The 27,681-nt window shown below is 41.8% G+C and overlaps 1 protein-coding gene across 1 annotated transcript; it reads right to left on the bottom strand.

Moving 5' to 3' along the window:
• Positions 1 to 1,308: 1,308 nt before the first annotated feature.
• Positions 1,309 to 27,681, bottom strand: LOC128695016 (uncharacterized). The gene is made up of 5 exons (XM_070091519.1): positions 27,505 to 27,681; positions 5,426 to 5,555; positions 4,811 to 5,049; positions 3,945 to 4,109; positions 1,309 to 2,956 (listed from the first exon to the last, which is right to left on the bottom strand). The coding sequence occupies exons 1-5, from the start codon at positions 27,679 to 27,681 to the stop codon at positions 2,534 to 2,536; spliced, it is 1,134 nt and encodes a 377-aa protein (XP_069947620.1). The 3' UTR covers positions 1,309 to 2,533.

Raw genomic sequence — 27,681 nt, 5'->3', positions numbered from 1 at the left:
AAATTGTAAGTTCATTACCTTTGTAAATTGTGAGTTCATTACCTTTGTAAATGGTGAGTTCATTACCTTTGTAAATTGTGAGTTCATTACCTCTGTAACTTGCTCAGCTATCAAAACTTTGGAGTCCAGTCCCTGGACCAATTATGTACCTCTGTAATCTTTTGACTACCGCCCACAGGATGGGTATGGCGTGCATAATAAACATATTAAACTTAAAAAAACTAACAACTCCAGGAGTGGGCAGTACCCACGCCACTCCTGGGCTGGGGACTACCTCTGGGTAATAAAAGTGCGCTGGGGACCTGTGTCCTAGAGACCACTTCTGAGCAATGAAAGGGGACCTTCTTGGGCAGGGAGACCACTTCAGGGTACTGAGAGGGCTTTGGGACCACTTCTGGTAGAGGGCGCTGGGATCACTTTTGCTAAAGGGCGCTGGAACCACTCCTGAGAGGGCCCGGGGACTACTTCCTGGCAATGAGAGAGCCTAGAACCTCTTACAATAAAAGAACGCTGGGCACCACTTCTGGATAATGCAAGGTCACCGAGAGTCACATCTGGACAATGAGAGGGTGCTTGGAACCACTCCGGGACAATAAGTGGACGCTTAAGACCACACCTGGACAATGAAGAGGCGTTGGTGATCACGAAGGTACGCCGAGAAGTATGTCTGGTCAATAACAAGACTCTGGCGACTATATAGACCGATCCTTCTGATTACCCTCACCTCATTTTGCCCAGACATTAGGTAGTTAAATCACAGAACGGTTGGGACACGAACACATGGCAGGTGAATCCTAAAACTAACAGGCCAGTTTGAGGACTCGCTTGCCAAGGGTTCGAGCCTCACCCGTTCTGTGAATTGTTTACAGTCGTGTTATTACGATTTCGTGAGTCAGTCTGTAGTCCTTGCAGGACGGAAACTTTCAGCTTCCCCGGTTTATCACACTCAGTATTGACCATAAGGTCTTGTGTTATCTAATTATGCCAGGTGTGTCATTCTCATTCTCTCTCTCTCTCTCTCTCTCTCTCTCTCTCTCTCTCTCTCTCTCTCTCTCTCTCTCTCTCTCTCTCTCTCTCTCTCTCTCTCTCTCTCTCTCTCTCTCTCCAAACAAAAATGAAAACAACAGATGAAATATTATTTAATAAACAGCTTGCTGGATGGATGCAGTTTACTGCATTTTTAATCATATATATATATATATATATATATATATATATATATATATATATATATATATATATATATATATATATATATATATATATATATATATATATATATATATATATATATATATATAAAGACAGAATACAACGAATACAACGATTATCATATTATATTCATGGCGGAAGTGATAATCCCATATGGATCATAAAGTGCCTGTGAAATGAGAGGTAATCAACTTTAATCCGAGAAATGGGATAGTAGCTAAAATTATTTGGATGAAGAGTCCTTCACCAGGACCCAGGTACCTGCTTCCCTCGAAGGATATATATACACTAATAAATTGCAGCTTATAAAGCCTGACCTTCTATGTGTTGTTTCATATAGATGTCACTAACATATATGAAAGAGAAATTTAAGTCACTGCTTAGCAAGAACAGTGCTAGAGTTTGAGGTGAGCAATACCCTGTCAGCCTCTTCGTGTACTCGGGGTACTGTCCCTGTTTACCTAGCAGTAAGTAGGTAATTGGGTATTAGTCGATTAGTGTGGATTACATCCTGGGGGACAAGATTAACTTAGGTTGCCCGAAATGCTTTGTATAACTGGGGCTTCGTATAACTCTATATAACAAGGGGCCCGTGGCATGGTGGGAAAGCTCTCGTTTCACACGCTGAGGGTCCGGGTTCGATTCCCGGCAAGGATAAAAACATTGGGCCTGTTTCCTTCCACCTATTGACCATGTTCACCTATCAGTAAAAATAGGTACCTGGGTGTTAGTTGACTGGTGTGGGTCGCATCCTGGGACAAAACTGACCTAATTTGCCCGAAATGCTCTGCATAACAAGCGGCTTTCTATATAGTAGTATGTCACTGATGTCAGCTAGGACTGTATACCTGGTACATGTAATTGTAGTAAATAAAGACATTATTGTTATTATTATTATTATTATTATTATTATTATTATTATTATTATTATTATTATTATTATTATTATTATTATTATTATTGTTATTATTGTTATTATTATTATTATTATTATTATTATTGTTATTATTGTTATTATTATTATTATTATTATTGTTATTATTGTTATTATTATTATTATTATTATTATTATTATTATTATTATTATTATTATTATTATTATTATTGTTATTATTGTTATTATTATTATTATTATTATTATTATTATTATTATTATTATTATTATTATTATTATTATTATTATTATTGTTATTATTATTATTATTATTATTATTAAGATTACTCGGGAAGGTAGAGTAGTGTTCTTTGAAACCCTAGCCAATTAATGAGGTGCGGCCCAGTCTGGTGAGGTCTGGGTGATGCTGGGAATGCTGAGGTTTGGCTAAGAGGTGTACATATTCTCAGTGAGGTCTGGCTGAGATGACAGACTTGACCTCACAAGCTCTGGTTGAGATGTGCAGCTTGACCGCATAAGTTCCGGCTGAGATGTGCAACTTGACCGCATAAGTTCTGGTTGAGATGTGCAACTTGACCGCATAAGTTCCGGCTGAGATGTGCAACTTGACCGCATAAGTTCCGGCTGAGATGTGCAACTTGACCGCATAAGTTCTGGTTGAGATGTGCAACTTGACCGCATAAGTTCCGGCTGAGATGTGCAACTTGACCGCATAAGTTCTGGTTGAGATGTGCAATTTGACCGCATAAGTTCTGGTTGAGATGTGCGAGTGTGCCTCGTGAGGTCAGACTGAGAAGTGTAGAACATCTTAGAAAGCTCAGGTTGAGATGAACGATGAATTTCGCCAGTCTGAAATATACATAAAATCTCTCATATATATATATATATATATATATATATATATATATATATATATATATATATATATATATATATATATATATATATATATATATATATATATATATATATATATATATATATATATATTAAAAAATCCAATTCAAAACAAAAATATAATTACGTGTCAACGCTTCAAGTTCGAATCAATGAACTCCCACAGGGGAGCCGTGAGTGCACATACTGGGAGAACTTACGGGTAGCTACCTGGATGTAAGGGAAAGCTATAAGACTTATTTTAAAGTAGTTGGGAGATCTGGGTGCTGAGGGAATATTTTTTTGGAGCTGACTATTCATACCCAAGTCTTCCCTGGGCGCCGCCACTGGGTTCAGGTGCCCAGTGAGATGCTGCACACAACCTAGTTCATGACCTTTGTACCTTGTTCAGCTAACATAACTTTGGGGTCCAGTCCCTGGACCCATTATGTACCTCTGTAATCCTTTGACTTCCACCCACAGGATGGGTATAGGGGGCATAATAAACATATCAAAATAACTAAACACAGCCTACCTCTCTCCTTTCAGTACTCTTGTTATTTAACTCATTTTGTACATAGATCGTAATACATAGTTTAATATTTTTTATCATGCACGACATACCCATTCTGTGGGTGGTAGTCAAATCCACCCATTATGTGCCTCTGGAAAATTTTGACTACTGCACATAGAATGAGTATTTCATGAAACATAAAATTCTTAACATAGAAAATTCACTTTTAAGGTTTATCAACTTAATACTGCCATTTTGTGTTCCACTTACCCGTAGCTACTGTACAACATAACAACAATAGCTATACTCCTGCGGTCGTAATCCGACATGAATTAACTAAGTGACTGTGTAACTCTGTCTGGCATTCCATTATACACTTGTACAAAATGGCACTGTTTACATTCTCTTCCCAGACTCAGATTTTTACCAACACTCTCATCCACTGACCTTTTTCCCAAAGCCACGACTTCGACCTAGTGTGCCTTCATCTCGCTCTTTCTTAGAACTCAGAACCTGCTGCATTATTTGCTCTGGGGACACACCTCGCTGACACAGAAGATCAAACTGGTAGTACTCCTTAATCTGCAGGACGCGTCCGTGTATGCATTTACCCTGTTCAAGGGGCAGAAGAATCTTTAATAATAGTGTATGACCACCCTAAGAACATTTGTAATTTTAAGATTAAGGGGAACAATTCAGAGACCTCTCAATCATTTCCTTGAATTATTGGGAAAACAATTTATCTTGTTAGGTAAGACAAATATGCAACAGTTAGGTATCTTTATTTCGAAATAAAGATACCTAACTGCTGCATATGTGTCTTACCTAACAACCTGTCGGTATTTTATACCATTTGAATGTTCACAATTTATCTTCATTAACATTTGACTTTAAAGGCACCACCACATTATTATAGGGAAGCGCTAAACTCGTGAAGGTCATACGGCGCCTGGAGAATGGTAAGTAATCAGGTCTGAACCGAGAAAAGGGAATATAGCTCCAATTTCTTAGATCAAGAGTCCTTCATAAGCATCAAGGACACCCCTCCCCAATCCTTCCCTTGAAGAGACGAGCTCAGGAAAAAACTAATGTGTTTCTATCACCGTATCCCTCGTTACCTCAGTGCACGCTAAAGAAATAGTGCAGGGTGGTCATAAATTCTATTGCGGCAAAATATAAAATTATGTAAGCACCTGCATATATACACACATATACATATAATGTGTGTGTGTGTGTATGTGTAGCATGCAATTATTAATTTATTTGTTTATTTACTTATTTCATGGCATTAAGAGGCCCCTGACTCTACGCACCTTGTCAGTAAGAAAGGTACGCATGCCTTCGCCAGTTGAGGACTTGCGACCAGCCTCGAAGTGGAAGTTGTTGCTAGTGTAGCCGAACTTCCTGATAGCAGTTAGGTTCCACTCGCATGAACTACCGTCGTCCACCAGGAAAGTGAGCTTACAGCACATTAATATAAGAGTGCCCTTGGCCTGAAGTTCCAGTTGTTGTTGCGTCTCGTAGTTCAGTGTCACTGGGAACTGCCATTCTTCTGCAGTGCCAGACAAAACAAAATGAAAAATGTTCGTGTAAGCATCAGTTAGTTTAATATCGTTATTATGCACCTCATAACCATCCTGTGCGCGGTAGTCAAAAATATTACAGAGGTGCAAAATGGGTCCAGGGACTGGGTCGCAGAGTTTTGATACCTGATCTATACCTGATCACACATCTACACCTGATCACACATCTACACCTGATCACACATCTACACCTGATCACACATCTACACCTGATCACACATCTACACCTGATCAGAAGCACATAATGGGTCCAGGGACAACACAAACAGATTTTTTTCATATTATTCAAAGATTTTAACGGCGCTTATTATATGATTCCTTAGACTCTGTTTGCCTACTACTTACCTAACATTGGCATCGGGTACGGCTTGAAGGCAATTTCGATTCCTCTTCTGAACTGCGCTTTGCAGCAGCCGGGATGGAGGAGCACGCCATCGTAGCTCCACGGTGCAGCAGCGTAGCCGTAGCGAAGCATCTGTGAGGACATGCTCATTAGATTTCACGCATATAATGAATAAAATTAAGAAGCAAAATCGTAAAAATGTGGATGAGAATTATAATAAAGCGTTAAATAATACAAAACAAAATTCATTTATCATTTGTTATCTGCGTCAAGATCTAGTGACCAACCTGGTTATAATATAACCTTCAGAGTACAGGTACTGTACTTCCCAAATACATGAGTACATGAGTCTAATTCTTCAGCAGTGTTCATGGAGCCATTAGAATGTTGAGAGATCCATCGTTGACAAAATTTGTGACTGGCCACAGACGAGTGGTGGTCTCCCACGCGGGTTTACAGCGTCGTGAAATGTAGTGCAACCCACATGTAGGGAATGATGGTAACACTGCGTTGTTCATCTTATCAGTAAAATGTAACGTTCAGCTTAGAACCACAAGAACTCAAATTGTATTTCAAAACAAGCCAATGCTTACCTATAATAATAATAATAATAATAATAATAATAATAATAATAATAATAATAATAATAATAATAATAATAATAATAATAATAATAATAATAATAATTATTATTATTATTATTATTATTATTATTATTATTATTATTATTATTATTATTATTATTATTATTATTATTATTATTATTATTATTATTATTATTGTTAGTGGTTGTAGTGGTAGTAGTAGTATTTCTACAATAACCTACATAATGCAAATTTTATAGGCCTAGTTGGTTATGCAAAACATTTCGGGCAAATTAGGATAATTTTGTCCCCATGATGCGGCCCACACCAGTTGACTAACACCCAGGTACCTACTTGCTGCTAGGTGAACATGAACAGCAGGTGTCTTAAGAAAACACCCCCAGTGTTTCCACCCGTACAGGGTATCAAACCCCGGACACTGTGTGAGGTGAGTGCGCTACCAACTAAGCAATATATAATGTGAAATAGGCCAAATTATGTTTTCAAGATGAGTCGTCGCATTAGAGAAAACTTATAAATATAGCAGTTGCGACAATAATAATGTGACGAGGGAAGACAGCATCAGTGACTGCCTCTCACAATGGTAAGGTTATGAGGGAAGGCAGCATCAGTGACTGCCTCTCACAATGGTAAGGTTATGAGGGAAGGCAGCGTCAGTGACTGCCTCTCACAATGGTAAGGTTATGAGGGAAGGCAGCATCAGTGACTGCCTCTCACAATGGTAAGGTTATGAGGGAAGGCAGCATCAGTGACTGCCTCTCACAATGGTAAGGTTATGAGGGAAGGCAGCGTCAGTGACTGCCTCTCACAATGGTAAGGTTATGAGGGAAGGCAGCATCAGTGACTGCCTCTCACAATGGTAGGGTTATGAGGGAAGACAGCATCAGTGACTGCCTCTCACAATGGTAAGGTTATGAGGGAAGGCAGCATCAGTGACTGCCTCTCACAATGGTAAGGTTATGAGGGAAGGCAGCGTCAGTGACTGCCTCTCACAATGGTAAGGTTATGAGGGAAGGCAGCATCAGTGACTGCCTCTCACAATGGTAAGGTTATGAGGGAAGGCAGCATCAGTGACTGCCTCTCACAATGGTAAGGTTATGAGGGAAGGCAGCGTCAGTGACTGCCTCTCACAATGGTAAGGTTATGAGGGAAGGCAGCATCAGTGACTGCCTCTCACAATGGTAAGGTTATGAGGGAAGGCAGCGTCAGTGACTGCCTCTCACAATGGTAGGGTTATGACGGAAGGCAGCGTCAGTGACTGCCTCTCACAATGGTAAGGTTATGAGGGAAGGCAGCATCAGTGACTGCCTCTCACAATGGTAAGGTTATGAGGGAAGGCAGCGTCAGTGACTGCCTCTCACAATGGTAAGGTTATGAGGGAAGGCAGCGTCAGTGACTGCCTCTCACAATGGTAAGGTTATGAGGGAAGGCAGCATCAGTGACTGCCTCTCACAATGGTAAGGTTATAAGGGAAGGCAGCGTCAGTGACTGCCTCTCACAATGGTAAGGTTATGAGGGAAGGCAGCGTCAGTGACTGCCTCTCACAATGGTAAGGTTATGAGGGAAGGCAGCATCAGTGACTGCCTCTCACAATGGTAAGGTTATGAGGGAAGGCAGCGTCAGTGACTGCCTCTCACAATGGTAAGGTTATGAGGGAAGGCAGCGTCAGTGACTGCCTCTCACAATGGTAGGGTTATGACGGAAGGCAGCGTCAGTGACTGCCTCTCACAATGGTAAGGTTATGAGGGAAGGCAGCATCAGTGACTGCCTCTCACAATGGTAAGGTTATGAGGGAAGGCAGCATCAGTGACTGCCTCTCACAATGGTAAGGTTATGAGGGAAGGCAGCATCAGTGACTGCCTCTCACAATGGTAAGGTTATGAGGGAAGGCAGCGTCAGTGACTGCCTCTCACAATGGTAGGGTTATGACGGAAGGCAGCGTCAGTGACTGCCTCTCACAATGGTAAGGTTATGAGGGAAGGCAGCGTCAGTGACTGCCTCTCACAATGGTAAGGTTATGAGGGAAGGCAGCGTCAGTGACTGCCTCTCACAATGGTAGGGTTATGACGGAAGGCAGCGTCAGTGACTGCCTCTCACAATGGTAAGGTTATGAGGGAAGGCAGCGTCAGTGACTGCCTCTCACAATGGTAGGGTTATGAGGGAAGGCAGCATCAGTGACTGCCTCTCACAATGGTAAGGTTATGAGGGAAGGCAGCGTCAGTGACTGCCTCTCACAATGGTAAGGTTATAAGGGAAGGCAGCGTCAGTGACTGCCTCTCACAATGGTAAGGTTATGAGGGAAGGCAGCGTCAGTGACTGCCTCTCACAATGGTAAGGTTATGAGGGAAGGCAGCGTCAGTGACTGCCTCTCACAATGGTAAGGATATGAGGGAGCGTCAGTGACTGCCTCTCACAATGGTAGGGTTATGAGGGAAGGCAGCATCAGTGACTGCCTCTCACAATGGCAAGGTTATGAGGGAAGGCAGCGTCAGTGACTGCCTCTCACAATGGTAAGGTTATGAGGGAAGGCAGCATCAGTGACTGCCTCTCACAATGGTAAGGTTATGAGGGAAGGCAGGATCAGTGACTGCCTCTCACAATGGTAAGGTTATGAGGGAAGGCAGCGTCAGTGACTGCCTCTCACAATGGTAAGGTTATGAGGGAAGGCAGCATCAGTGACTGCCTCTCACAATGGTAAGGTTATGAGGGAAGGCAGGATCAGTGACTGCCTCTCACAATGGTAAGGTTATGAGGGAAGGCAGCGTCAGTGACTGCCTCTCACAATGGTAAGGATATAAAGGAAGGCAGCATCAGTGACTGCCTCTCACAATGGTAAGGTTATGAGGGAAGGCAGCATCAGTGACTGCCTCTCACAATGGTAAGGATATAAAGGAAGGCAGCATCAGTGACTGCCTCTCACAATGGTAAGGTTATGAGGGAAGGCAGCATCAGTGACTGCCTCTCACAATGGTAAGGATATGAGGGAAGGCAGCGTCAGTGACTGCCTCTCACAATGGAAAGGTTATGAGGGAAGGCAGCATCAGTGACTGCCTCTCACAATGGTAAGGTTATGAGGGAAGGCAGCATCAGTGACTGCCTCTCACAATGGTAAGGATATGAGGGAAGGCAGCGTCAGTGACTGCCTCTCACAATGGTAAGGTTATGAGGGAAGGCAGCATCAGTGACTGCCTCTCACAATGGTAAGGTTATGAGGGAAGGCAGCATCAGTGACTGCTTCTCACAATGGTAAGGATATGAGGGAAGGCAGCGTCAGTGACTGCCTCTCACAATGGAAAGGTTATGAGGGAAGGCAGCATCAGTGACTGCCTCTCACAATGGTAAGGTTATGAGGGAAGGCAGCATCAGTGACTGCCTCTCACAATGGTAGGGTTATGAGGGAAGGCAGCATCAGTGACTGCCTCTCACAATGGTAAGGTTATGAGGGAAGGCAGCATCAGTGACTGCCTCTCACAATGGTAAGGTTATGAGGGAAGGCAGCATCAGTGACTGCCTCTCACAATGGTAAGGATATGAGGGAAGGCAGCATCAGTGACTGCCTCTCACAATGGTAAGGTTATGAGGGAAGGCAGCATCAGTGACTGCCTCTCATAATGGTAGGGTTATGAGGGAAGGCAGCATCAGTGACTGCCTCTCACAATGGTAAGGATATGAGGGAAGGCAGCATCAGTGACTGCCTCTCACAATGGTAAGGTTATGAGGGAAGGCAGCATCAGTGATTGCCTCTCACAATGGTAAGGATATGAGGGAAGGCAGCATCAGTGACTGCCTCTCACAATGGTAAGGTTATGAGGGAAGGCAGCGTCAGTGACTGCCTCTCACAATGGTAAGGTTATGAGGGAAGGCAGCATCAGTGACTGCCTCTCACAATGGTAAGGATATGAGGGAAGGCAGCGTCAGTGACTGCCTCTCACAATGGTAAGGTTATGAGGGAAGGCAGCGTCAGTGACTGCCTCTCACAATGGTAGGGTTATGAGGGAAGGCAGCATCAGTGACTGCCTCTCACAATGGTAAGGTTATGAGGGAAGGCATCATCAATGACTGCCTCTCACAATGGTAGGGTTATGAGGGAAGGTAGCGTCAGTGACTGCCTCTCACAATGGTAAGGTTATGAGGGAAGGCAGCGTCAGTGACTGCCTCTCACAATGGTAGGGTTATGAGGGAAGGCAGCATCAGTGACTGCCTCTCACAATGGTAGGGTTATGAGGGAAGGCAGCGTCAGTGACTGCCTCTCACAATGGTAAGGTTATGAGGGAAAGCAGCATCAGTGACTGCCTCTCACAATGGTAGGTTTATGAGGGAAGGCAGCGTCAGTGACTGCCTCTCACAATGCTAAGGATATGAGGGAAGGCAGCGTCAGTGACTGCCTCTCACAATGGTAAGGTTATGAGGGAAGGCAGCGTCAGTGACTGCCTCTCACAATGGTAAGGATATGAGGGAAGGCAGCGTCAGTGACTGCCTCTCACAATGGTAAGGATATAAAGGAAGGCAGCGTCAGTGACTGCCTCTCACAATGGTAAGGTTATGAGGGAAGGCAGCGTCAGTGACTGCCTCTCACAATGGTAAGGTTATGAGGGAAGGCAGCATCAGTGACTGCCTCTCACAATGGTAAGGTTATGAGGGAAGGCAGCGTCAGTGACTGCCTCTCACAATGGTAAGGATATGAGGGAAGGCAGCGTCAGTGACTGCCTCTCACAATGGTAAGGTTATGAGGAAGGCAGCGTCAGTGACTGCCTCTCACAATGGTAAGGATATGAGGGAAGGCAGCGTCAGTGACTGCCTCTCACAATGGTAAGGTTATGAGGGAAGGCAGCGTCAGTGACTGCCTCTCACAATGGTAGGGTTATGAGGGAAGGCAGCATCAGTGACTGCCTCTCACAATGGTAAGGATATGAGGGAAGGCAGCGTCAGTGACTGCCTCTCACAATGGTAAGGTTATGAGGGAAGGCAGCGTCAGTGACTGCCTCTCACAATGGTAAGGATATGAGGGAAGGCAGCGTCAGTGACTGCCTCTCACAATGGTAAGGATATGAGGGAAGGCAGCGTCAGTGACTGCCTCTCACAATGATAAGGATATCAAGGAAGGCAGCGTCACTGACTGCCTCTCACAATGATAAGGATATCAAGGAAGGCAGCGTCAGTGACTGCCTCTCACAATGGTAAGGTTATGAGGGAAGGCAGCGTCAGTGACTGCCTCTCACAATGGTAAGGATATGAGGGAAGGCAGCGTCAGCGACTACCTCTCACAATGGTAAGGTTATGAGGGAAGGCAGCGTCAGTGACTGCCTCTCACAATGGTAAGGTTATGAGGGAAGGCAGCGTCAGTGACTGCCTCTCACAATGGAAAGGTTATGAGGGAAGGCAGCGTCAGTGACTGCCTCTCACAATGGAAAGGTTATAAGGGAAGGCAGCGTCAGTAACTGCCTCCCACAATAATAAGGTTACATAAGGGAAGGCAGCGTCAGTGTCTGCCTCTCACCATGTAAGGTTATAAGGGAAGGCAGCGTCAGTGACTGCCTCTCACCATGTAAGGTTATAAGGGAAGGCAGCGTCAGTGACTGCCTCTCACCATGTAAGGTTATAAGGGAAGGCAGCGTCAGTAACTGCCTCCCACAATAATAAGGTTACATAAGGGAAGGCAGCGTCAGTGTCTGCCTTTCACCATGTAAGGTTATAAGGGAAGGCAGCGTCAGCGACTGCCTCTCACCATGTAAGGTTATAAGGGAAGGCAGCGTCAGTGACTGCCTCTCACCATGTAAGGTTACAAGGGAAGGCAGCATCAGTGACTGCCTCTTACCATGTAAGGTTATAAGGGAAGGCAGCGTCAGTGACTGCCTCTTACCATGTAAGGTTATAAGGGAAGGCAGCGTCAGTGACTGCCTCTCACCATGTAAGGTTATAAGGGAAGGCAGCGTCAGTGACTGCCTCTCACCATGTAAGGTTATAAGGGAAGGCAGCGTCAGTGACTGCCTCCCAGGATGTTCTTATCTCAGCACATCGTTGCCAGACTCCTCTTCACTAACAACTTCCACCAACAACACATCTATAAGATTAAGATCGGTATTATAAATTGACGTTGCAACCCCCTGGAGTTTACCTGAAGAGGGTTTCGGGGGTCAACGCCCCCGCGGCCCGGTCTGAGACCAGGCCTCATGGTGGATCAGGGTCTGATCAACCAGGCTTTTACTGCTGGCCGTACGCAAGCTGACGTACGAATCACAGCCCGGTTGGTCAGGCACTGACTTTAGGTGTCTGTCCAGTGCCTTTTTGAAGACAGCCAGGGGTCTATTGGTAATCCCCTTTATGTATGCTTTGAGGCAGTTGTACAGTCTTGGGCCCCGGACACTTATTGTGTTGTTTCTCAGTGTACTCGTGGCGCCCCTGCTTTTCATCGGGGGAATGTTGCATCTTCTGCCGAGTCTTTTGCTTTCATAGGGAGTGATTTTCGTGTGCAGGTTTGGTACCAATCCCTCGAGGACCTTCCAAGCGTATATTATCATATATCTCTCTCGCCTGCGTTCCAGGGAAGACAGATCAAGGACATTCAACTGTTCCCAGTAGTTTAGGTGCCTTATCACACTTATGTGTGCCGTGAAAGTTCTTTGTACACTCTCCAGGTCTGCCATGTCGCCAGCCTTGAATAGGGGCCGTTACTGTACAGCAATATTCCAGGCTAGAGAGCACAAGCTATTTCAAGAGAATCATCATGGACTGGTGGAAGTTTTCTCAGAACCAGTTATTAAAGGCTCGTTATAGCTACATTAGAGAAACAATGAAGACTTACAACTAAAGTGTTTAAAAAACACGGAACGGGTGGGGTTTAAACTCATGGCGAGTGAGTGTTATATCTTTAAAGTCACTTGACATGATAGTCTGTTTAAACTGAGGGTCTCTACAGTTTCTTGTTAGCGCCATTATTTCAAATCTTGCATTCTTTTTCGTTTGTTTTCTGTGCAGTCTTTAAATTGTCATGTAAAATATATATATATATATATATATATATATATATATATATATATATATATATATATATATATATATATATATATATATATATATATATATATATATATATATATATATAAGTAGTGAAAATTTCCACTGGAGCATCCCTTCCGGTTTAGGGCCTTCCACTGGAGCATCCCTTCCGGTTTAGGCCACCTCTGGGGCATCCCTTCCGGTCTAGGACCAGCGGCTGGAGGGTCACCTTTTCACACCTAGGTGTTACTTCCGGTTTTGACCATGACCTCGCCCTCGAGACTACCTCACCCTTGACCCCCCAACCAGTACCCCCGCCCCACGACCCCCCTTCGCGACCCCCGCCCCGCGCGCCCGCGCGCCCGCGCGCCCGCCCGCGCCCTTCGCGACCCCCGCCCGCGCGCCCGCCCGCGCGCCCCGCCCCGCCCGCGCGCCCGCCCGCGCCCTTCGCGAGCCCCGCCCGCTCCTTCTGCTGCGCCTTCTGCAGCGTCGTCCGGATCGCCCCCGCGCCTCGAATTTTTTCCGATTTTTTTTCGAATTTTTTTTGAATTTCATTTTCTTGTGCTCTCCATCTCCTCGGATCAAGGTTTTTGGATTCCCCCCTATGGGGTTTTTCGAAATTCTCCATCTCCTCAGATCAAATTTTTTGGGTACCCCTCCTTTCACCCCCATCCCCAAACAATTTCTCGAAATCAAATTCTCCATCTCCTTGGATCAAGTTTTTTTTGGGTACCCCTCCTTTCACCCCAAATTTTCTCGACAATACCATGACTCCATCTCCTCGGATCAAGTTTTTTGGATCCCCCCTATGGGGTTTTCGAAATTCTCCATCTCCTTGGATCAAATTTTTGGATTACCCCTCCCACTTTCACCCCAAATTTTCTCGACAATACCATGACTCCATCTCCTCAGATCAAATTTTTAAGGTTCCCCCTCCCACTTTCACCCCCCCAATCCCAAAAATTTCTCGATAATACAAGTTTTTGGATTCCCCCCCCTATGGGGGTTTTGAATTTCTTATGATCACCTTGGATCAAATTTTTGGATTACCCCTCCCACTTTCACCCACCCCCCAACCTCAAATTTTTCTCGATAATACCAAGTTTTTGGATTCCCTCCTATGGGGTTTTCGAAATTCCTCGGATCAAAGTTTTTGGAATCCCCCCTCTGGGGGTAAGCATTCAAAATAGACTCCTCCTATGGGGGCATGCTTACTACAGGTCTAAACATCTTCCCCTTATTATTTTAAAATGAACTAAAAGTTTCCGCTCATTAAGTCAAATGAACTAAAAGTTTCCTCTCATTAAGTTAAATGAACTAAAAAAAGCGTTTACTCGGCGGTCAGTGACGTCACGCGCACACAGGTTGAATCAGGTCGCCCCCTATGTCAGTGACGTCACGTGATGACCGCGCACACAGGTTGAATCTTGTCTACCCTTTTACCCACCCTCCCAAACCCTCACACTCCAACCAACACCTCACAATTTTCACTCATAACCCCCAATTTTTCTCGTTTTAACCCTTTTAGTTCATTAAAGTTAATAAGGGGACACATGCATCAGAAAGTCACCACATCGCTTACATCCACTTTCGTTAAATTCACTACTCACAATTTTACATATTACGAAGTTAAATACGCACTTTTACTTTGAACATCTTCAAAACACTCTCATAAATCATTTGAATACTCACAAAAAATACCTTTATACATTTCCAAACAACACTGAAATACTCCAAAAAACATCATTCGAACACCCCCAAATCACCTCTGAATACTCCCAGAACACCTTCATAAATACTCTTGCACATCATTTGAACACCTTCATAAGTACTCTCATAATCATTTGTACACCTTCAAAAAACACCTTTGAATACTCACATAAACACCCTTGAACACCTTCAAAACACCTTCAAAGCACTCTCATAATCATTTGAACACACTCAAAACACCTTTGAATAACCTCAAAACACCTTTGAACACCTTCAAAACACCCTTGAACACCTTCAAAACACCCTTGAACACCTTCAAAAACAACATTTGAACACACTCAAAACACCTTTGAACATTTCCAAAACACTATTTGAGTACTCCCAAATAAGATTTTACATCTCTAATTTATCTGCACTTTCATTAAATTACAACTCATCCCTCAGTCTCCAGACTAGGCATTTTCTCGTTTTTACCCTTTTAGTTCATTAAAGTTATTAAGGGGACACAATACATCAGAAAAAAAAAAAGTCACAAAAACTAACTCAAACACTTTACTTTGAACACCCCCAAAAACACTCTCATAATCATTTGTACACCTTCAAAAAACACCTTTGAATACTCACATAAACACCCTTGAACACCTTCAAAACACCTTTGAATAACCTCAAAACACCTTTGAACACCTTCAAAACACCCTTGAACACCCTTGATCACCTTCAAAAAACAACATTTGAACACACTCAAAACACCTTTGAACACCTTTGAACATTTCCAAACAACACTGAAACACTTCCAAAAAACACAATTTGAGTACTCCCAATTACACCACTGATTACTACTAAAACACCGCTGAATTCAATCAAAACACCCTTCAACACCTTCAAACACCCTTGAACACCTTCAAAACACTCTTGAACACCTTCAAAAACACCTTTGAACATTTCCAAAACACTATTTGAGTACTCCCAATTACACCACTGAATACTACTAAAACACCGATGAATTCAATCAAAACACCCTTCAACACCTTCAAAACACCTTTGAACACCTTTGAACATTTCCAAAAAACACTCTCATAATCATTTGAACACACTCAAAACACCTTTGAATAACCTCAAAACACCTTTGAACACCTTCAAAACACCCTTGAACACCCTTGATCACCTTCAAAAAAAACAACATTTGAACACACTCAAAACACCTTTGAACACTTCCAAAAAACACAATTTGAGTACTCCCAATTACACCACTGAATACTACTAAAACACCGCTGAATTCAATCAAAACACCCTTCAACACCTTCAAAACACCTTTGAACACCTTTGAACATTTCCAAAACACTATTTGAGTACTCCCAATTACACCACTGATTACTACTAAAACACCGCTGAATTCAATCAAAACACCCTTCATCACCTTCAAACACCCTTGAACACACTCAAAACACCCTTCAACACCTTCAAAACACCTTTGAACACCTTCAAAACACCTTTGAACACATTCAAAACACTCTCATAATCATTTGAACACACTCAAAACACCTTTTGAACACCTTTGAACACCTTCAAAAAACAACATTTGAACACACTCAAAACACCTTTGAACACCTTTGAACATTTCCAAACAACACTGAAACACTTCCAAAAACACCATTTGAGTACTCCCAATTACACCACTGAATACTAAAACACCACTGAATACACTCAAAACACCCTTCAACACCTTCAAAAACACCTTTGAACACCTTCAAAACACCCTTGAACACATCTCTTCAAAACACCTTTGAACACATGAACTTCAAAAACTATTTGAGTACCAATTTGAATACACCGCTGAATTCAATCAAAACACCTTTGAACACCTTCAAAACACCTTTGAACACTTCCAAAAAACACAATTTGAGTACTCCCAATTACACCACTGAATACTACTAAAACACCGCTGAATTCACATCAAAACACCCTTCAACACCTTCAAAACACCTTTGATCACCTTCAAAACACCTTTGAACACACTCTCATAATCATTTGAACACACTCAAAACACCTTTTGAAACCTTTGAACACTTCAAAACACCTTTTGACATTTGAACACACTCAAAACACCTTTGAACACCTTTGAACATTTCCAAACAACACTGAAACACTTCCAAAAACACCATTTGAGTACTCCCAAATACACCACTGAATACTAAAACACCTTACACTCAAAACACCACAAAATCACCATAAACTGAACACACTCAAAACACCTAATTTTCAGAAAAAGTCCCAACAACAACCCACTTATAACACGGTATCTCTAGTTCGACAACAACACCCACAACACCCACATCCCAGAACAATGAACATTTCCAAAAAACACAATTTGAGTACTCCCAATTACACCACTGAATACTACTAAAACACCGCTGAATTCAATCAAAACACCCTTCAACACCTTCAAACACCCTTGAACACCTTCAAAACACTCTTGAACACTTTCAAAAACACTATTTGAGTACTCCCAATTACACCACTGATTACTACTAAAACACCGCTGAATTCAATCAAAACACCCTTCAACACCTTCAAACACCCTTGAACACACTCAAAACACCCTTCAACACCTTCAAACACCCTTGAACACCTTCAAAAACACCTTTGAATACATTCAAAACACTCTCATAATCATTTGAACACACTCAAAACACCTTTGAATAACCTCAAAACACCTTTGAACACCTTCAAAACACCCTTGAACACCCTTGATCACCTTCAAAAAACAACATTTGAACACACTCAAAACACCTTTGAACACCTTTGAACATTTCCAAACAACACTGAAACACTTCCAAAAACACCATTTGAGTACTCCCATATACACCACTGAATACTAAAACACCACTGAATACACTCAAAACACCACCAAAATCACCATAAACTAAGATCAACACCCACATCCCACAACACCCACAACACCCACAATTTTTTCTCGTTTTATCTAATTTCATCAGAAAGTCACAACACCCACACCTCCCATTTTTTTTCTCGTTTTAACCCTTTTAGTTCATTAAAGTTAATAAGGGGCCACACTACATCAGAAAAAGTCACAAAAACAACCCACTTATAACGTCTTTTCGATATCTCTAGTTCGACAACAACACCCGCATCCCACATCACCCACATCCCACATCCCACCACACACACATACACACACACATCCCTAACCTAGCCTAACCTAACCTAACTTATCCTAACATAACCTAACCTAACCTAACCTAACCTAACCTAACCTAACCTAACCTAACTTATCCTAACCTAGCCTAACCTAACCTAACCTAACCTTACCTAACTTATCCTAACCTAACTTAACCTAGCCTAACCTAACCTAACTTAACCTAACCTAACCTAACCTAACCGAACCTACCCTAACCTAACCTTACCTAACATAACCTAACCTAGCCTAACCTAACCTAACCTAACTTAACCTAACCCAACCTAACCTAACCTAGCCTAACCTAACTTAACCTAACCTAACCTAACCTACCCTAACCTAACTTATCCTAACCTAACCTAACCTATCTTAACCTTACCTAACCTAACCTAGCCGAACCTATCCTAACCTAACCTAAAATATATTAGAACAATTCCAAAATACATTAGAGTACTCCAGAATTACTTTGAACGACTCCATTTTTTTTTGGATATTTCCAAATTAGTTTTGAAAACTTTATCGTAAAATCGAACATTATTTTCTTGTTGGTAAACACACTCAATGGTAGAAATATTTACTCGATTTCCGAATAGAAACACTTTCCTTGCTCTGAGAGACTCATTGTGGGTCACCCCTTCCCCCCCCCCCCCATCACCACTGGGGTAATGCGGTTCACACCCAAGGTAGATTTAAGATAATCATGAACACCTGCGCCAACTCAGGACAGACAGACGCCATGAAATGCGGGTAACATCCAAGGTAGAAAATCATCTCTTTCCAGACCAACTGTCTATCCTAACCTAACCTAACCTAACCTAACCTAACCTAATTCCTAACCTAACCTAACCTCACCTAACCGTACCTAACCTAACTCCATCAATCACCTCTATCCTAACCTAACCTAACCTAACCTAACCCAACCTAACTCCATCAAACACCTCTATCCTAACCTAACCTAACCTATCCTAACCTAACCTAACTCCATCAAACACCTCGAATACTACCTAACTTAACCTAACCTAACCTTACCTAACCTACCGAACCTAACCTAACCTAACCTAACCTATCCTAACCTGTCCTAACCTAACCTAACCTAACCTAACCTAACCTAACCTAACTTATCCTAAGCTAACCTAACCTAACTTATCCTAACCTAACCTATCCTAACCTAACCTAAACACTGACTAACTTTGAACCAACTCTGAACACCACTGATCTTCTTCAAAAAATGCTCTGCACATCATTTGAACACCTTCAAAAAAAACACCATCAAACACCTCCGAATACTCCCAAAAAAAAAACACTACTGATTACTACCAAATCACCACTGAATACTACCAATCACCGTCAAAATCACCAGAAACTAAGTTTAACATCACCATCTAACATCCTTTTTATAGAAATCCCCTCAAATCACTATAACCAAGAACTCCCTCCCCATTTGGCGCATAAAAAAAAAAGCATGAACACAAACCTAATACGCAAACACTTAGTACATGATCACCATCAACTGAAAACATATCTTATACACACACATAATATAACACAATCACCAACTACAATCACCCATGTTCACTTACCTCAAAATCACTAATATCACAGAAAACAATCATTTTTATAAACATTTCACACACACACACACACACAAAAAAAAAAAAAATAATATTTGACAATATCTAAGCGCACTCACCTCACTACCACCAACACACGATGTCTCACCTCACAGGACCGACGAGCTCACCTCCAGTGACGTCACACTCCCATTGTGTTACTTGGTGGTTGGTAACATCACACCTAACCCCCCTTGTTTCAACCTGTTGTACCCTACATTATCTAAGAACACTATATCCAAGACGATTACCAGATTTTATGATCCCCAACACCAAGATCACAGAAAACACACATTTTTATAATTATTCACACAAAAAATCACGATCACCAATTCCATATCATGTTTACCGTCATCTATCAACACTAATCACCAAGATCACCAAAAAAAAATCTAAGATCATGCATCTCAAAACTACTATGATCACTGAAAACACTTATTTTTTAAACATTCGCACAAAAATAAGACATACACAAAAATACCACAACACTTCCACCAACATCTATAACATAACATGAGCACTATAACATATCACTATCACAAAAAAAATAATACACAAACACCCACATATTATACATTTCAATTGGAAATTTAAGACATGAGACATACTCACCAAATCTAAGACATTCACCTCCAACTAAGACATACACATCACCCCTAAAACTTCCTTCCTTATTCATTCCGTATATCTCCTAGAGCTGTTTTAACCCCGACGGTTCCATCACGACGTAGGAGCCAGAGGAACCATCACCACTCCAACACCACCTACTACACTCTGGCTCCTACGTCGTGATGGAACCGTCGGGGTTAAAACAGCTCTAGGAGATATACGGAATGAATAAGGAAGGAAGTTTTAGGGGTGATGTGTATGTCTTAGTTGGAGGTGAATGTCTTAGATTTGGTGAGTATGTCTCATGTCTTAAATTTCCAATTGAAATGTATAATATGTGGGTGTTTGTGTATTATTTTTTTTGTGATAGTGATATGTTATAGTGCTCATGTTATGTTATAGATGTTGGTGGAAGTGTTGTGGTATTTTTGTGTATGTCTTATTTTTGTGCGAATGTTTAAAAAATAAGTGTTTTCAGTGATCATAGTAGTTTTGAGATGCATGATCTTAGATTTTTTTTTGGTGATCTTGGTGATTAGTGTTGATAGATGACGGTAAACATGATATGGAATTGGTGATCGTGATTTTTTGTGTGAATAATTATAAAAATGTGTGTTTTCTGTGATCTTGGTGTTGGGGATCATAAAATCTGGTAATCGTCTTGGATATAGTGTTCTTAGATAATGTAGGGTACAACAGGTTGAAACAAGGGGGGTTAGGTGTGATGTTACCAACCACCAAGTAACACAATGGGAGTGTGACGTCACTGGAGGTGAGCTCGTCGGTCCTGTGAGGTGAGACATCGTGTGTTGGTGGTAGTGAGGTGAGTGCGCTTAGATATTGTCAAATATTTTTTTTTTTTTTTTTGTGTGTCTGTGTGTGTGTGTGTGTGTGTGTGTGTGAAATGTTTATAAAAATGATTGTTTTCTGTGATATTAGTGATTTTGAGGTAAGTGAACATGGGTGATTGTAGTTGGTGATTGTGTTATATTATGTGTGTGTATAAGATATGTTTTCAGTTGATGGTGATCATGTACTAAGTGTTTGCGTATTAGGTTTGTGTTCATGCTTTTTTTTTTATGCGCCAAATGGGGAGGGAGTTCTTGGTTATAGTGATTTGAGGGGATTTCTATAAAAAGGATGTTAGATGGTGATGTTAAACTTAGTTTCTGGTGATTTTGACGGTGATTGGTAGTATTCAGTGGTGATTTGGTAGTAATCAGTAGTGTTTTTTTTTTTGGGAGTATTCGGAGGTGTTTGATGGTGTTTTTTTTGAAGGTGTTCAAATGATGTGCAGAGCATTTTTTGAAGAAGATCAGTGGTGTTCAGAGTTGGTTCAAAGTTAGTCAGTGTTTAGGTTAGGTTAGGATAGGTTAGGTTAGGATAAGTTAGGTTAGGTTAGCTTAGGATAAGTTAGGTTAGGTTAGGTTAGGTTAGGTTAGGTTAGGTTAGGACAGGTTAGGATAGGTTAGGTTAGGTTAGGTTAGGTTCGGTAGGTTAGGTAAGGTTAGGTTAGGTTAAGTTAGGTAGTATTCGAGGTGTTTGATGGAGTTAGGTTAGGTTAGGATAGGTTAGGTTAGGTTAGGATAGAGGTGTTTGATGGAGTTAGGTTGGGTTAGGTTAGGTTAGGTTAGGTTAGGATAGAGGTGATTGATGGAGTTAGGTTAGGTACGGTTAGGTGAGGTTAGGTTAGGTTAGGAATTAGGTTAGGTTAGGTTAGGTTAGGTTAGGTTAGGTTAGGATAGACAGTTGGTCTGGAAAGAGATGATTTTCTACCTTGGATGTTACCCGCATTTCATGGCGTCTGTCTGTCCTGAGTTGGCGCAGGTGTTCATGATTATCTTAAATCTACCTTGGGTGTGAACCGCATTACCCCAGTGGTGATGGGGGGGGGGGGGGAAGGGGTGACCCACAATGAGTCTCTCAGAGCAAGGAAAGTGTTTCTATTCGGAAATCGAGTAAATATTTCTACCATTGAGTGTGTTTACCAACAAGAAAATAATGTTCGATTTTACGATAAAGTTTTCAAAACTAATTTGGAAATATCCAAAAAAAATGGAGTCGTTCAAAGTAATTCTGGAGTACTCTAATGTATTTTGGAATTGTTCTAATATATTTTAGGTTAGGTTAGGATAGGTTCGGCTAGGTTAGGTTAGGTAAGGTTAAGATAGGTTAGGTTAGGTTAGGATAAGTTAGGTTAGGGTAGGTTAGGTTAGGTTAGGTTAAGTTAGGTTAGGCTAGGTTAGGTTAGGTTGGGTTAGGTTAAGTTAGGTTAGGTTAGGTTAGGCTAGGTTAGGTTATGTTAGGTAAGGTTAGGTTAGGGTAGGTTCGGTTAGGTTAGGTTAGGTTAGGTTAAGTTAGGTTAGGTTAGGCTAGGTTAAGTTAGGTTAGGATAAGTTAGGTAAGGTTAGGTTAGGTTAGGTTAGGCTAGGTTAGGATAAGTTAGGTTAGGTTAGGTTAGGTTAGGTTAGGTTAGGTTAGGTTAGGTTATGTTAGGATAAGTTAGGTTAGGTTAGGCTAGGTTAGGGATGTGTGTGTGTGTGTGTGTGTGTGTGTGTGTGGGATGTGGGATGTGGGTGATGTGGGATGCGGGTGTTGTTGTCGAACTAGAGATATCGAAAAGACGTTATAAGTGGGTTGTTTTTGTGACTTTTTCTGATGTAGTGTGGCCCCTTATTAACTTTAATGAACTAAAAGGGTTAAAACGAGAAAAAAAATGGGAGGTGTGGGTGTTGTGACTTTCTGATGAAATTAGATAAAACGAGAAAAAATTGTGGGTGTTGTGGGTGTTGTGGGATGTGGGTGTTGATCTTAGTTTATGGTGATTTTGGTGGTGTTTTGAGTGTATTCAGTGGTGTTTTAGTATTCAGTGGTGTATATGGGAGTACTCAAATGGTGTTTTTGGAAGTGTTTCAGTGTTGTTTGGAAATGTTCAAAGGTGTTCAAAGGTGTTTTGAGTGTGTTCAAATGTTGTTTTTTGAAGGTGATCAAGGGTGTTCAAGGGTGTTTTGAAGGTGTTCAAAGGTGTTTTGAGGTTATTCAAAGGTGTTTTGAGTGTGTTCAAATGATTATGAGAGTGTTTTGAATGTGTTCAAAGGTGTTTTGAAGGTGTTCAAAGGTGTTTTTGAAGGTGTTGAAGGGTGTTTTGAGTGTGTTCAAGGGTGTTTGAAGGTGTTGAAGGGTGTTTTGATTGAATTCAGCGGTGTTTTAGTAGTAATCAGTGGTGTAATTGGGAGTACTCAAATAGTGTTTTGGAAATGTTCAAAGGTGTTTTTGAAGGTGTTCAAGAGTGTTTTGAAGGTGTTCAAGGGTGTTTGAAGGTGTTGAAGGGTGTTTTGATTGAATTCAGCGGTGTTTTAGTAGTATTCAGTGGTGTAATTGGGAGTACTCAAATTGTGTTTTTTGGAAGTGTTCAAAGGTGTTTTGAGTGTGTTCAAATGTTTTTTTGAAGGTGATCAAGGGTGTTCAAGGGTGTTTTGAAGGTGTTCAAAGGTGTTTTGAGGTTATTCAAAGGTGTTTTGAGTGTGTTCAAATGTTGTTTTTTTTGAAGGTGTTCAAAGGTGTTCAAAGGTGTTTTGAAGGTGTTGAAGGGTGTTTTGATTGAATTCAGCGGTGTTTTAGTAGTATTCAGTGGTGTAATTGGGAGTACTCAAATTGTGTTTTTTGGAAGTGTTCAAAGGTGTTCAAAGGTGTTTTGAGTGTGTTCAAATGATTATGAGAGTGTTTTGAAGGTGTTCAAATGTGTTTTGAAGGTGTTCAAAGGTGTTTTGAAGGTGTTGAAGGGTGTTTTGAGTGTGTTCAAGGGTGTTTGAAGGTGATGAAGGGTGTTTTGATTGAATTCAGCGGTGTTTTAGTAGTAATCAGTGGTGTAATTGGGAGTACTCAAATAGTGTTTTGGAAATGTTCAAAGGTGTTCAAAGGTGTTTTGAAGGTGTTGAAGGGTGTTTTGATTGAATTCAGCGGTGTTTTAGTAGTATTCAGTGGTGTAATTGGGAGTACTCAAATTGTGTTTTTTGGAAGTGTTCAAAGGTGTTTTGAGTGTGTTCAAATGTTGTTTTTTTTGAAGGTGATCAAGGGTGTTCAAGGGTGTTTTGAAGGTGTTCAAAGGTGTTTTGAGGTTATTCAAAGGTGTTTTGAGTGTGTTCAAATGATTATGAGAGTGTTTTTTGGAAATGTTCAAAGGTGTTCAAAGGTGTTTTGAAGGTGTTGAAGGGTGTTTTGATTGAATTCATCGGTGTTTTAGTAGTATTCAGTGGTGTAATTGGGAGTACTCAAATAGTGTTTTGGAAATGTTCAAAGGTGTTTTTGAAGGTGTTCAAGAGTGTTTTGAAGGTGTTCAAGGGTGTTTGAAGGTGTTGAAGGGTGTTTTGATTGAATTCAGCGGTGTTTTAGTAGTAATCAGTGGTGTAATTGGGAGTACTCAAATTGTGTTTTTTGGAAGTGTTTCAGTGTTGTTTGGAAATGTTCAAAGGTGTTCAAAGGTGTTTTGAGTGTGTTCAAATGTTGTTTTTTGAAGGTGATCAAGGGTGTTCAAGGGTGTTTTGAAGGTGTTCAAAGGTGTTTTGAGGTTATTCAAAGGTGTTTTGAAGGTGTTCAAGGGTGTTTATGTGAGTATTCAAAGGTGTTTTTTGAAGGTGTACAAATGATTATGAGAGTGTTTTTGGGGGTGTTCAAAGTAAAGTGTTTGAGTTAGTTTTTGTGACTTTTTTTTTTTCTGATGTATTGTGTCCCCTTAATAACTTTAATGAACTAAAAGGGTAAAAACGAGAAAATGCCTAGTCTGGAGACTGAGGGATGAGTTGTAATTTAATGAAAGTGCAGATAAATTAGAGATGTAAAATCTTATTTGGGAGTACTCAAATAGTGTTTTGGAAATGTTCAAAGGTGTTTTGAGTGTGTTCAAATGTTGTTTTTGAAGGTGTTCAAGGGTGTTTTGAAGGTGTTCAAGGGTGTTTTGAAGGTGTTCAAAGGTGTTTTGAGGTTATTCAAAGGTGTTTTGAGTGTGTTCAAATGATTATGAGAGTGCTTTGAAGGTGTTTTGAAGGTGTTCAAGGGTGTTTATGTGAGTATTCAAAGGTGTTTTTTGAAGGTGTACAAATGATTATGAGAGTACTTATGAAGGTGTTCAAATGATGTGCAAGAGTATTTATGAAGGTGTTCTGGGAGTATTCAGAGGTGATTTGGGGGTGTTCGAATGATGTTTTTTGGAGTATTTCAGTGTTGTTTGGAAATGTATAAAGGTATTTTTTGTGAGTATTCAAATGATTTATGAGAGTGTTTTGAAGATGTTCAAAGTAAAAGTGCGTATTTAACTTCGTAATATGTAAAATTGTGAGTAGTGAATTTAACGAAAGTGGATGTAAGCGATGTGGTGACTTTCTGATGCATGTGTCCCCTTATTAACTTTAATGAACTAAAAGGGTTAAAACGAGAAAAATTGGGGGTTATGAGTGAAAATTGTGAGGTGTTGGTTGGAGTGTGAGGGTTTGGGAGGGTGGGTAAAAGGGTAGACAAGATTCAACCTGTGTGCGCGGTCATCACGTGACGTCACTGACATAGGGGGCGACCTGATTCAACCTGTGTGCGCGTGACGTCACTGACCGCCGAGTAAACACCCTTCTTAGTTCATTTGACTTAATGAGCGGAAACTTTTAGTTCATTTTAAAATAATAAGGGGAAGATGTTTAGACCTGTAGTAAGCATGCCCCCATAGGAGGAGTCTATTTTGAATGCTTACCCCCAGAGGGGGGATTCCAAAAACTTTGATCCGAGGAATTTCGAAAACCCCATAGGAGGGAATCCAAAAACTTGGTATTATCGAGAAAAATTTGAGGTTGGGGGGTGGGTGAAAGTGGGAGGGGTAATCCAAAAATTTGATCCAAGGTGATCATAAGAAATTCAAAACCCCCATAGGGGGGGGGAATCCAAAAACTTGTATTATCGAGAAATTTTTGGGATTGGGGGGGTGAAAGTGGGAGGGGGAACCTTAAAAATTTGATCTGAGGAGATGGAGTCATGGTATTGTCGAGAAAATTTGGGGTGAAAGTGGGAGGGGTAATCCAAAAATTTGATCCAAGGAGATGGAGAATTTCGAAAACCCCATAGGGGGGATCCAAAAAACTTGATCCGAGGAGATGGAGTCATGGTATTGTCGAGAAAATTTGGGGTGAAAGGAGGGGTACCCAAAAAAAAACTTGATCCAAGGAGATGGAGAATTTGATTTCGAGAAATTGTTTGGGGATGGGGGTGAAAGGAGGGGTACCCAAAAAATTTGATCTGAGGAGATGGAGAATTTCGAAAAACCCCATAGGGGGGAATCCAAAAACCTTGATCCGAGGAGATGGAGAGCACAAGAAAATGAAATTCAAAAAAAATTCGAAAAAAATCGGAAAAAAATTCGAGGCGCGGGGGCGATCCGGATGACGCTGCAGAAGGCGCAGCAGAAGGCGCGGGCGGGGGTCGCGAAAGGCGCGGGCGGGCGCGCGGGCGGGGCGGGCGCGCGGGCGGGGCGCGCGGGCGGGGGTCGCGAAGGGCGCGGGCGGGCGGGCGGGCGGGCGCGCGGGCGCGACGGCGGGGTCGCGAAGGGGGGTCGCGAAGGGGGGGGGGGTCGTGGGCGGGGGGTCAAGGGTGAGGTAGTCTCGAGGGCGAGGTCATGGTCAAAACCGGAAGTAACACCTAGGTGTGAAAAGGTGACCCTCCAGAAGCTGGTCCTAGACCGGAAGGGATGTCTCTGTAGAAGGCCTAAACCGGAAGGGATGCTCCAGTGGAAGGCCCTAAACCGGAAGGGATGCCCCAGTGGAAATGTTTATTTTTACTAAAAATTCAGACACCTTAAAAAACAATGTTAACGTGATTTTTTTTTTTTTTTTTGCAACGCACTCTCGTGTCTCGGAGACATTTTGAGAATTGTTCAGCTGACAGCGATGTTTCATATAGAATATGAGCAGTGCAACCTTTAAGTGGCTGATTATAATTTAATATTATTGAGGTATTTATCAGTTCACTTACCTTACCTATTACTCTGGCTTGTTTCTGAGGTTGTGCTCCAATCTTCTAAGACTGGCCCATGGCCGGGCTCTGGGAGTACAAAAACTGTAGGAACTCAGAGGTCTTTGTAGTCGAGGAACTCCGGTAAATTTATCATAGAATTATATTAGGTTTCTGTGGCAAGATATTCCACGTCTAAATCCATGTTGATGCTCTAAAATGAATCCTCTTTTCTTGTAGGTATGCTGCACGTCTGGGTTTTCTCCTCCTTGCATGAAATGGTTTCAGGGAACATTGATGTGTTTCTTTAAGGTATTAAAATATATCACAACGTGGAAGCTAGACTGTAATGTAGAGCACCGCCTTACCAGTACAGGGAAGGCTGAGGTGCTGGTGTTGTGTGGTGCTGGACTGAAAATGATAGCGTTGTCAACAGCTCCACACAGCTCTTGGAGATTCAGCTGCTCCTCTTTTGTCTCTCGCACCGGAAGTCTCCCGTCCACCATGTTGTTTCCTGAGAGAACCGGAAGTCTCCCGTCTGCCAT

The sequence above is a fragment of the Cherax quadricarinatus genome, chromosome 35 (genome assembly GCF_038502225.1).
Source record: "Cherax quadricarinatus isolate ZL_2023a chromosome 35, ASM3850222v1, whole genome shotgun sequence".
Taxonomy (NCBI): domain Eukaryota; kingdom Metazoa; phylum Arthropoda; class Malacostraca; order Decapoda; family Parastacidae; genus Cherax; species Cherax quadricarinatus.
The sequence above is the reverse complement of the archived record's forward strand: the minus strand, read 5'-3'. Positions and strand labels throughout refer to the sequence as shown.